The sequence below is a fragment of the Spermophilus citellus genome (assembly GCF_964194105.1).
Source record: "Spermophilus citellus genome assembly, chromosome: 13".
In the NCBI taxonomy this organism is placed as follows: Eukaryota; Metazoa; Chordata; class Mammalia; order Rodentia; family Sciuridae; genus Spermophilus; species Spermophilus citellus.
This window is the reverse complement of record NC_138193.1, coordinates 87,176,508-87,189,321: the sequence shown is the minus strand read 5'-3', so window position 1 is coordinate 87,189,321 and position 12,814 is coordinate 87,176,508. Positions and strand designations below refer to the sequence as shown.

At 32.4% G+C, this 12,814-nt stretch overlaps 1 protein-coding gene across 3 annotated transcripts in view; it reads right to left on the bottom strand.

Moving 5' to 3' along the window:
* STRN (striatin) overlaps positions 1-12,814 on the bottom strand; it is a 105,103-nt gene that overhangs the window by 26,769 nt on the left and 65,520 nt on the right. Inside the window, exons 7-11 of one of the 3 annotated variants that reach the window (XM_081264750.1) lie at positions 10,838-10,973; positions 6,551-6,661; positions 4,214-4,300; positions 3,608-3,751; positions 639-775 (exon numbers count right to left, since the gene is read on the bottom strand). In XM_081264750.1, the coding sequence (XP_081120876.1) occupies positions 639-775; positions 3,608-3,751; positions 4,214-4,300; positions 6,551-6,661; positions 10,838-10,973 (615 nt within the window). The remainder of the gene's footprint in view (positions 1-638; positions 776-3,607; positions 3,752-4,213; positions 4,301-6,550; positions 6,662-10,837; positions 10,974-12,814) is intronic. The other 2 variants (XM_081264751.1, XM_081264752.1) reach the window with 2 other exon arrangements.

Sequence of the window (12,814 nt, the reverse complement as noted above, 5' to 3'; positions counted from 1 at the left end):
TCTCCAGCAGAGAGAATAAGCTCTCAGTGAAAAGATTTTAATGAAATGGTTAAGACAGTTTATAAATACTTTACCTGTGAAACAAGCAATAATTCTTCTGACAAATTTACTGTGGTGAATGAATATAAATGCATTTATAAAACAACATTTGGAATTAAGTAAATGCATGCACAAACATACAAGGGTTTCAGGTTTGGTTCAAATCTCTGACAGTCAGTCTTCACATCTGGAAGTACACATCTCTGACTACCAATAATTAAAAACATATTTCAACAGAATACTGGTTGATGTATTTAAGAAACAAGGAAAATGTTGTTTTAGGTTGGCATATTTCAACTAACCCCTGTTATCCTTCAACTTTTACAAAATAAAACCCAAACTTGTGCAACTCTTTCTCTAACCAAAACCAATATACAAATCAACTGATTTATGGATTTAGGTAAAGTGTATAATTTTAATCTCTAGATTATTTGGAAAAATACTGGCTTAATTTTATATTTATCTTTTTTCGAAGTTTGCATTTAAAATTGAACCAAGTCTATACTTGAAGAAATTTTACAACTGACATTTTTTCCCCTATAAAATTAAATTTCTATTTTCTAAAACTGAGTAAAAACATCAAAAATAAAACTACTTACATCATAAGCAAGTGAATCTGCTTCATTGGCCACTGTAAGGCCAGCTAATTCCCCAAGTCCTAGTTCACTTTCAAGGGCTTCATCTGCTCCCATGATGAATGACTTCCCAGAAGAAGGAGGAAATGTCAGTGCTTCCACTGAAGTGAGAAGAAAAAGAAACACTAAAAACCTCTATTCTTTCCTTTTCACTATATAGAATACTACTACGATGGAAGGAAAGTAAGTTTCTCCCATTCAATATTTCATGCTAATGTCTCAAATAATTTCTATCAATTACTAAACATATAATAACAATTGGTTCTGAACACTGCTGGTCTCATTAAAAAAAAAAAACTGATATAACCTAGAAGACTATAGATGTTTTCAAGTAAAAATGATTAAAATTGTAAAATGTGCCTATTTGAGGCAAAATTAGTATGTTGGATTAGAAGTCAGGATCACTTCTGAGAGGCGGAAAAGGGCTGTGATTAGAAGGGACACAAGCAAGGCATGGATGGCTTGGTAATGTTGTACTTGACCTTGGGGGTGGTAGCATGGGTGGGTGATAATTCTGACTTTGTGGTAATTCACTAAGTTATATATACCCTATTATTTAGCACTTTTCTGTGGGTATATTTTATTTCATTTAAATTTTCATTTCAAAGAAATTTTTTAAAGTTCATTTGAACACTTTCACTGCTGCCAACTGTGCTTCAAGATGCAGACTAACTTTGTAATAAACTTGAAAATATTTCCTTTATAACTCTGGGCATAGCAATCCAATTCTTTCAACAACCATAATACAAGAACCAGTTTTATAAAATGCTAAATTAAAATAGATTTTTATCTGGTCAATAATAAAATGTCACTTCGTAAAGAAAAATTATTCTGACAAACTGCCAGAGATAGTCTTTGAATAGTTTCCTAGAGATGGTTCCTTTACTGATGACAAACATTTATGAGTTAATTAGATGAATTTAGTAGTTCAGTTCAAACTATTTGCTAAAGAGGTAAATTAACTTTTTCTTAAAAGAAACAAGTCAGTTTTATTAACTAGTATATGTAGAAAAATATATTTACAAGATGTTTTTCATTATATTCAGTCATATCTAATAATATTTGTTTAATAAATTTTTTTAAAGCAGTCACAGATATTCTACATAAAATTCTTGTCAGAACAAAACAAAAAGATGTTATCAAGCCAATATACAATATAGCGGCAATAATAAAAATTGGGTTTTACCTGAAGTATCATACATCACTGAGGGATCCAAACAACTCTAATACAGAGTGGGATTGTTTAAGTGAGAATAGTAGTTTACAGGCCAAAAATTAAAAAAAAATGACTCATATGAGACCATGAGGCTGTCTCCAGCCAAGTTTTTGTTTTATTTTCATCTCTAACCTTTCCAGATAACTTTGTTCAGATGAAATAAAAACAACTCCAAAAAATTTCTAAGATTCCTGGGATTGACCATACACATTGTGTGAGCTAATTTTAACTAATGCTCTCAATTTAGTTAAGTAAAACCTGAACAAGGCAACATTGATTTCCTCACATACCAGTAGCCAGACACTGGACCTATGGACTGAAGACACAGCAATATGGCATAACTGTTATTTGATTATTCTCTATGGCCTCAGAACTTAAAGGACTATAGGCCACAATTCTTTTTTTTTAAATATGCATATATATAGATTTTAGTAGTGAACTGACCTTTTAAAAAGATTATTTATTTATGTGCAGTGCTGAAAATCAAACCTAGTGCCTCACACATACTAGGCAAGCGCTCTATCACTGAACTACAACCCCAGCCTCTATTAATTAATTACTTTAAAAAGAAATTTGTGGCCCCTATAGGCCACAAACATTACTAATTAGATTTTATAAAATTATTTAACATGCCTCTTAAACATGACACTAACCTCATGACTAAAGCTAGATGCAGTGGTGCATGCCTGCAATCCCAGTGAGTTAGGAAACTAAGGCAAGAAGATCACAAGTTCAAGGACAGCTTCAGCAATTCAGGGAGGCCCTAAGTAACTTAGTGAGACACTTGTTTCAAAATTAAAAAAAAAATCTAAAATAAAAAAGGGGACATAGCTCATGGTAAAGCTCCCCTAGGTTCAATTTCCAGTTCTGTCAAAAAAATAAATAAATAAAAAGTAAAAAATCATAGTGTATACAAAGGCTACAGAAGCTTCTTCTGAAAGTGGATGGGAGGCCAAGAAGCATCAGTCATAAGCAATTGAACACACATCTCTTTTGTGTGTGTGTGTGCTGGAGATTAAACCCAGGGCCTGTACATGATTGGCAAGTGCTTTACCACTCAGCTATGTCCCCAGACCTCAAAGAACTATATTTATATATCCCAGGATTATACTGTAAAATAAAAATGGAAACAATCTAAATATTCAAAAGGAAATGGCTTCATCTCATCTAAAATATTATATAGAGTATTATAGTTTGAATTTATTTGTATTTTTATGTTAAGTATAAAACAAACTAGAATTGTTCTATATAATAACTATAAAAAGTGAACCAGGACTGAAAGAACAAGAAAACATGAAGAGAGAAATATGAAAAAAGAAAATGTGACAAGGCTTTCAGGTGACTTTTTGTCCTTTTTGTTTATCATTATACTCAATAAAATATTTATGAGTCTCAAAGTAAGCATTCACTACCTATTTTTTTTACTTGATTTTCTCAGTGTTGGAATGGTATATAAAGGGCCTTTCTTACATGTCTGTGAAGCTGGAGGATATTCTAAACCAGAATTTAGAGTGGGTTTTTAAATTATGCACTCTTTCCTAAACTCCAAAGATAGAAGTTGAAATCAACATCCCTTGAATGTAAGAAAGCTTGTATTTGGTGAACATTATATAGATCAAAAAGTAAAGTTCCAAGATAGGACAATCTTTTATAATGACTAAATTTAGAGATATATGTCCAAGTGCTTTCTTTGCTCCAGAGTGTCTCAAGTACTTGCCTTCATCTGCCCTATTAATTTCGTGCTCAGGAAGCCTGGAGCTGCTAGGTCTGGAAGGTGAACCCACAGATGGCTGCAATGAAGGAAGTTCATCAACATCTCTCAAATTAGCAAGCATATCTTGTAGTTTTGACCTATTGGGCCCTAGCCAAAAAAAAAAGGGTAGGGACACAAAAAAGAGGGAACAGAATTATCAAACTACCATCAATATGGTTCCACAAAACTTATTTCACATCTGCCAACATTTACCTTTAGAAACATCTTCATAGATTAATAAGAAGCAATTATTTTCAAAGTTTTCATTTTATTCTAAAAGTTTGTCTTGAAAAACAATTATATTTTATATATATTTTATAAATTAAGCTAACAAATATTATTTCCATAAAAAAGAATGCTTATGTCCTATGTAGACATTAAAACTCACATTACTCTATACTTGAACCACTGAACAGTGCTCTAAATGAAGACAGATTCCAAAGACTGTGAGCCTACTATGTACCCAATTAAACAATAAAACCCCTGTGTATAAATTAAGGTGCATTCACTGCCTTGCATCCTGAAGCTATGACACCCAAGGTGAAGTCTCATTCCCTGCAGATTACTTACCTGAGCTTTGATTCTTCCTTCTCCCACATCCCTGTTTTGACTGTTTTATATAGGATAGAGGCTGAAACAGATCTTCGGTAGTTTTTCCTGTTATAAGTTTAATTAAGAATGGGAAAATCTTACCCATAGTCTGTTATGGTTTTCTCCTATACCAGCAAAGAATACAACTATTTCTAAGAAATTTTAACTAATATCTAGAAATATATTTCAAGATAGTAGGTCTGAAGTACACAATTTGACTGGAAATATTTCCACTAGACTAATTAAAAGGACTCAGATTTTTCCAGTGGGTAATCTTTCAATTAAAAATATTTATAGTAGTTTATAAATTAGTGTTACATATACCAATTCAAAGCTTTGCTTCAATTCTTTCTCTAATCATAAATCTTCAGCTTGTCACCACATTGCTATTTTATCAAGACAACATGAACTAAAAATGAAAAACAGAAACTGCCAATGAAAGACATTAAAATTTCTCCCCAGAGTCATTTTTCTTCATTATACCCCCCCAAAAAATGCTATATTCCTGAATATGGATCTTTATCCCAAAATGAAGAAATCCAATTGCTTCTGTTAGTAGGAATACTGTTCCAGTCAAATGATGCACTTCTATATTTCACGTGCTCAATTCTGACTATAGTGACTCCTTGATATTGTAAGAAGAACTAAATAATCAATGTAAGAATAGATGAATTCTATTTAAATTCTGGCTACCTTTCCAATCTGAAGATCTTAATGGATATTCATTTTTATAGTATAAAAACCTAAGGAAATATATCAATATACAGTATAGACATTTTCCTCAAAATTTCAGTTTGCCTGGTTTGGCCATTGCTTCAAAAAGGAATGTAAAATTATGTCTCATTATGTTTGTTAATTTTTTATCAGTATATTTGAATAAAGGGCACAGAATGTTCTTATGTTTTATATTAATATCATTCTCATTTTATCTATGTTACATAGCATTAAATTATATCATCTCTCATTATAAAATTGTTGAGACTATGCTAATATCACGAACCTTTTTTAAAATTAAGCTGAACAATGGTAAATTCAGAGATCCTTTAAAATAAAGACTTAAATGTTTTTAAGTAACTACTAGGTTGTAAAAGGATATCTTAATAGGGATGACTGATCTTTGATAAGCTTTAACATCAGTAAAAAGTGGGGGAGGACATCCCTCTAGTCCTTTGCAATTTATAAAAATATATTACTCATTAAGTTTATATTTCAACCTCTATTTACACTACTTTCATATCTCGAAGGATGAAATTCCCATTCCGACAGAAGAGAGATCTATGATCATATTGTCAATGAGGGTAGTAGCACAAGGAAGTTTTTAGACTTGCCCTCCTAAAAAGATAATTCAGATTGTTTTTAGGGATGTTTTGAAAGTTTTGGTATTTCCATTTTCATACTTAACTAGCTCTATTTCTAACTTTTCATTTGCATAGCAAGTTATATGATTCACAGGGCTAGAAATTTCATTTTGGCTTGTTTTTGATGTGGCACAGAATTTATTGAAAAGAAAAAAAAGGCAATTGGTAATAGTGCTATAAATTAAATTGGCCAAAACTTTTAAATTAGAAAACAAATACTTTTTAAAGTTGTGTATTTGACTCTGTGCTCTGTATAGCATATATTGGTGAGAGTAAATGAACTGTGTTGTGAACACAAAGAATATTCAGGGGTAGAAATTAATTTCTTTTTGTTCCTAAGATCTAAAATTATAAGCAGTAATTACAGTGGTTTGCCAGTGAGGTATACTAGATGAGATTTATAAATTGCCACTGGAAATAAACATCATTACAATGAAGCATACATACTTTTTTTTTCTGGTACTGGGGATTGAACTCAGGAGCACTTGGCCACTGAACCACATCCCCAGCCCTATTTTGGATTCTATTCAGAGACAGGGTCTCACTGAGTTGCTTTGCTTAGTGCCTCGCTTTTGCTGAAACTGGCTTTGAACTCGAAATCCTCCTGCTTCAGCCTCCCGAGCTGCTGGGATTACAGGCGTGCGCCACCACACCCGCTAAGCATACATACTTTTAAAAATCAATTTATCATCATGTTTGAATACATAGCCCAACACTCTCACGATGCTCTAAATTTGTTATTGGGATATACTGTGATTCCATGATCATGATTTTAAGTTCATAATCAAATAGCTAACAATTTAATTTCAACCCCTGAGAGCAGGTGAAAAGGAAAGAAGTAAGGAACAAAAAAGAAAAAGAGTAAGTAGTTTTAGGAAAACATTGGAGGAAAAAAAAAACTTGGGAGATGTAAAAGAGGCAAGATTTATTATTTATAAATACAATGTTTTCCACTTACTCTTCACCCCCTTTTTCCCCTTTCTCTCCTTTTTGTATTGTTCCTTGAGTTTGGTAATTACTCCCTGGTCCACATTCCAGGCTTCGGGCATGAGACATTGGTCCTCCTTTTCTAAACAGACGAAAATAAATGAAACAGCCTTTTTCAATAAAATATTGAACACTGTAAGTCAATATGTCTGAAAGACACAACGATTTTCTTCATAGCATCACTAGCTAAAATAAAGTCATTATTTATTCATCAGATATTTAAGTTGCACAAAATACAGTAGCTAAGAAATAACAATCAAATCTAATTAACAAACTTCCCTTGAAAGAGAAATCAAGAACCTCTCATTTTTCATTCCATTTTCTAAATGCCATTAGGAATGACTGGAAAAAAAAACAACCATTTAATATTTACTTATGTGATGAGAGACGATTACTGAGATTATACAAAATAGTATCCAATGATCGTTTCCCTTTAAGAATTTTATACTTTTGGCATGTGTTCATCAACAAATGATGATTTTTATTTTATTGGCCTTATAAGTAGATTTTTATAAAACTTATTAAGTAGCCTTCATTCAAAATGCAAAATAATTTAAATGACATGATTATTTATAAATTCCCCAAACAGGAAACTCAGAACTTCTGGTAAATAAAGAAATTAATCATTATTTCAGGAGAAGACTATTTAAAGAGTAAATATGTTGCTGGTCATGGTGGTGCACGCCTGTAACCCTAGCAGCTGAGAAGGCTGAGGCAAGAGGATTGCAATTTCAAAGCCAGCCTTAGCAAAAGCGAGGCACTTAGCAACTCAGTGAGACCCTGTTTCTAAATAAAATACAAAATATGGTTGGGGATGTGGCTCAGTGGTCAAGTGCCCCTGAGTTCAATCTCTGGTACCAAAAAAAAAAAAAAAGAGTAAATATGTTATATACTGGGCTGGGGATGTGGCTCAAGCGGTAGCGCGCTCGCCTGGCATGCGTGCGGCCCGGGTTCGATCCTCAGCACCACATACCAACAAAGATGTTGTGTCCGCCGAGAACTAAAGAATAAATATTAAAAATTCTCTCTCTCTCTCTCTCTCTCTCTCTCCCCTCTCTCATTAAAAAAAAATACGTTATATACTTATACTTACCATATAAAACAATTTATGTACTATACAATACTATTGGAAGTGTTAGCATAGAACTCTAGTTTGAATCCATGACACACATAACCAACTGTTCACTCTACTTGTCAACTGGGAAATCGAACAGACATCTCAAACTAAATGGGCAAAACCAAACTCCCAATCTCCTCTACTCAACCAATCTGTTCTATTCACAGGCTCTCTATTTCATCTGATAGCAATTTCATACTTGTATTTGTTCAGATCAAAACCCTTTCCTCCCTCTTCACATCAAATATTTCACTTTCTCTACATTCAAAACATAAGCAGAATCTGATTTCTCAACACATCTACAACTTCTCTGGCCACTCTGATCTCTTGCTAGAATTACTGAAAAAATTATTACCCTTTACCACATAAGACAATTATCAACAGTTCTCTGGGTAGTCTATCTGAAGCATAATAAAGCTTTAAAAGTCAGATTATGTCACTCTTCTACTCATATCCTTCCCATAGCAGCATTTGACATAATCCTATGTAAAATGGTCATTTATTACTACAATCCCTCTGCTTCAGACACTCTGGCTCCCTTGAATTCCTTAAGCATGACAGGTATGTTGCTATCTTAAGGCACTTACTCTCACTTTCTTCTTCCTCAGATGCCACAGGGCCAAATCCCTCATCACAATTTTAAGTCTTTTGCTCAAAGGGCTTACCATAGCAACCCTATTTTAAACTGTAAGTTGCTCTCACCACCCCATCCAATCCCAATTCTTCCTACATCCCTGACCTTGTTCTACTTTTTCTATTTTCCATAGCATAACACTATTAAAAACAATTTTACATCAACATTTCTAAATACGTAACTATAATCTAAAAACAAAAGGAATAAACTTTATTTTTCAAGAAAAACCTAACAATTAAAATTTTTACTTTCTCTAATCTGGCTGTAATAATAAATTTAACTGCATGGGTTTTGAATTCTGGAAGGTCTTTAGTCTATTAAAGCAAAAATTTAGCACTATCCTAACCTTCATAGACTCATTACAACAGCACTAGAAGATCATGGAAGATGTTAGTATAATTTATCTATTTACTTGCCAGAAACTAATCAGATTCTTAACCTAAGTACAACTCTTTTTTAAGGGGGTGGAATAGAAGAGAGGATGGCGTGAGCACTTAAAATGGTTTAAATGTCCACTCAACTAGACAAGATTTACAGTATAGTTCTGTTAGTTTGTTCAAAGTTTAGTACTTTGAATTAAATTATAAAATTCTTTTTTAGTGTGTGTGTTGGGGGGTATTTACTGGGGACTGAACCCAGCAGTGCTTTATCACTGAGCCACATCCCCAGCCCTTTTAATTTTTTATTTAGAGACAAAGTCTTGCTAAGTTGCTAAGGGCCTCAATAAATTATTGAGGCTGGTCTTGAACTTCTAATCCTCCTGCCTCAGCCTCCTGAGTTGCTGGGATTACAGGCATGCAGCGCCACTGAATATGGCTAAATTAAAAAATTCTTAAAATGCACAGAGCCAAACTACTATAAAAGAAACCTCCAGTGAACTGAGAGCTTTCATTTGCTCACTGAAAATTCCAATCAAAGTAAATAATAGTAACTTGTTTAATTCCTAATAGGAAAAATCACTTAAAAATTCAGCAAACACCTCTAACATTATAATGGTTTCTGAGAAGTAAGGAGAGTTAAAGGCTACCTTGAATGCTGAAGAAAAACACTCAAATAATATCTAACTCTTCCAGATCTTGCCCTATTGGGATTATTAGCAATTTACAGAGAAAAAACATTCTTTTCTTTGAGGAATTTTCATTGCAGTGTTTCAGATGGAAAAATAGGTTTCAAAAATATTTTTTGTTTATTAAAAATGTTAGACAACCTTTTTCCCCGAATTTACCCAACTTGTTCACTTTACTTGTCCATTAGGAAATGGACAAGTCTTCTTATCAGTTCCTATATAAAGATGACACAAGTGTAAAGAAGGAAAATTCCAAACAAAATTTTTAACACAAGTTTAAAAAGGAAAAAATATTTTTTTCCATTTTGGCTTTAGAACATTTTTATGTTTCCTTTAGAAAAGCAATGTATTAAAAATTTGGGTTTATATTAATATTTTTAATGTTTATAACTAAAAATGTAACAAAAATTTTCATTTTAAGCAAAAATACTAAACAACATTTGAACATATGTAATATCTGTGTTCCAATATTAAGATGTATATTCTAGTTCTTGAAGGTACATTGAAATCAGTATTTAAAGTAGCTGTTTGAATGGAAGTAAATGAAAAGTTCATAATGTGGTGTATATACATCTAAAAACATATAATCCCTCAAAACAATTTAATTACTTTTATTTTTATGGACAAAGTATTAACTTAAAGGGAAAAAAATATATTTCAAATAAGAAACCATTGGTTTGTCTTTTAAGAAAACTGAGTAAAGAAGCTTTTATAAAGATAAACTTAAATATTAAAATAATAGGCAACTTTATATTCCCTCAATAAAGAAACATTTGTCCAAATATTAGACCTTCCCTCTTTTTCTTTCTTACATAGATATATTTAAACCTAAGGAATTAATCATTTTTGAAGATTTAATCATATCCTACCTTATTGATAATAAAAATTTACTTCCATACTACTAGAATGACCTATGCTAAAGAAGTTTCCTCCAAATATTTGTTTTAACTCTTGTTAAGAGGTTTATTAAATTCATTTAGAGTAATTTGAGGGGAAAAAAAAAACACTATTCCTGTACACACTGTCAAAATCTGACTTAGAATGAAAGACTACAATTTTCTATGTTCTACTTCTTTGTTGCACAAAAGATACTAGAAATGAGATCTTCAAAATCCTCTAGTTAAAAATTTCATACTAAGTTTCCACAAAATGCAGATTTGTAGTTTCTACTGTCTAGGCAGAAAATAAATATTCTACATTTGAGTTCAAATTATTTTCATAGAGTATTGCTTATTGTAAAAGAAAAAAAAAGATAGGGCAACTTATTATACAACTTTCTTTAAACACACACTCCCTGAATAAATGGCAACAGTAGTTAAAAATCTCACTGGATGTTCAACATTTCAACATTATAGCTCTTCAAGATGTGGCCCTCATGGTAAAATATTAATTTCTTTTATTTACTTAAATCTCTGGTTGGAGGCAGTATGCTTCCCCTTACCCCAGTCTGTTCCATCGCCTGCACTTCTAGATTCACTGTCTCCTTCCTCTGATGAAACCAAGAAGTCAAATTGCTTCAGAGCTTCTTTTGTATCTCGGTCTTCACTGCTATCAGGCAATGCTTTTTTTCTAACAATCTAATGAAAAAACATGCTAAATTAAAATATGGATATATTTATGAATTTTTATATTTAATTTAAATAAAGGAGACAGTATCCTTTGGCTACTGAGTAAGAAATGTTATTCAATTATTTTCTTCAGAAAGTATGTCTTTGTTGTATTAAACTGTACTACCTAACCCAGTGAAAAACACAGATATCATTTTTAAAGGTATACATCATGTATCTTAAAGCAATAATTTAAACTGTTCAATGGTATGACGGCTTGTTTTAAATAAACAGAAACCTACTGAAGTCACTGGCATATTAGACACACATTTAAACTGTAGATAGTTGGAAGGCTGAGGTAGGAGGATGACAAGTTTGAGGCCAGCCTCAGCAACTTAGCAAGACCCTTTCTCAAAACAAAAAATAGAACGGTCTGGGGATTTAGATCAGTGATAAAGTGCCCCTGAGTTCAGTACCAACAAAACAAAAATGCAAATATGACAGGGGTTAGGTTTTACTTTTATATATTTAGAAGTATATATGGAATTACAAATTCAGTTAGAGGGTTAAAACTTGAGACTAATGCATGCAGACATGATTTCCGAGACCAGCATGTCTATACTCTTCATGAATTATCTCCTTTTTGGTTACCTCAACCAACATGAGCCCTAAGAAATTAGGATAATGGGTCTGCAGCTTCTTTCCATAAAATATCACAATATCTCAATTTTCCAGACTTTAGCTTTCTTGTTTCATGCAAAACAGAAATAGATGATCTAATCAAACTTCACCCCTGGAATCTTTTGAGTGGTATAAAATTGTAAAGTTTCAGTAGACAGATCAATAGGACAGCCTAGTGAGTCCAGAAATAGACCTTAAGAATTAGCAAACACACACCTGACTTGTATGGCCCTGTTCCCACTCTCATATGTGGAATCACTTATCAATCACAGCAATTTACAGCAGAGATGAGATACAGCCTCAGAAAGCTGTCTTATAAAGTACTCTAGGAAGCCACTACCAAAGGAATAAAACTGACTTCACAGATGAAAACAATCTGTCTTAACTGATCTGGTATATATAAAAACTGAACAGAAGAAATAAAGATTATTTAATGATGCTAGAATAATTGGCTGAACTATTTAAAATATTTCCTTAGTTGAATTTACTGAACTATTTTGATTAAAGAAATGACACATTTTAATAGGATAATTTTTGGCCATTCTGTTTGTCTATATTACATACAATATATTTTCTAAGGACATGCTTATTCACTGTTACAAAGTTTGATTTTTAAAATGCCTGTCATGTGAAACTTAGTGTAATATAATGTAAAAATTACCAAAACTGTTAAAATCAGTTATTTGAAAAAAAAAAATTTTCCTGAAATACTAAAAAACTTTTTTAGTCTAGTATTTCAAAGGGGATAAGTCTCTTTACATTAGATGTACCTTCCTTGCTTGATCACAGAACTGTTATGATCTGTACCAAGGGGAAGACAGAACATTTATGAATTTGATTATTTAAAAACAACAAAAAAACCCAGCTGGGCACAGTGGCGCACACCTGTAATTCCATCGGCTCAGAAGGCTGAGGCAAGAGGATCATAAGTTCAAAGCTAGCCTCAGTAATTTAGCTAGACCCTAAGTAGCTTTTAGCAAGACCCTGTCTCAAAATAAAAAACAACAAGGGCTGGGGATGTGGCTCCGTAGTTACGCATTTCTGGGTTCAATCCCTGGTATCAAAATAAACAAACAGCATAAAACCCCCAAATTGTTAGGAATTAAGAAATTAAACAGGTTGTTTTTTAGAAATTTCTAGGCTGATAATTCAAAACAGTTTTAATAATTCGTTTATAGATTTTAAATATT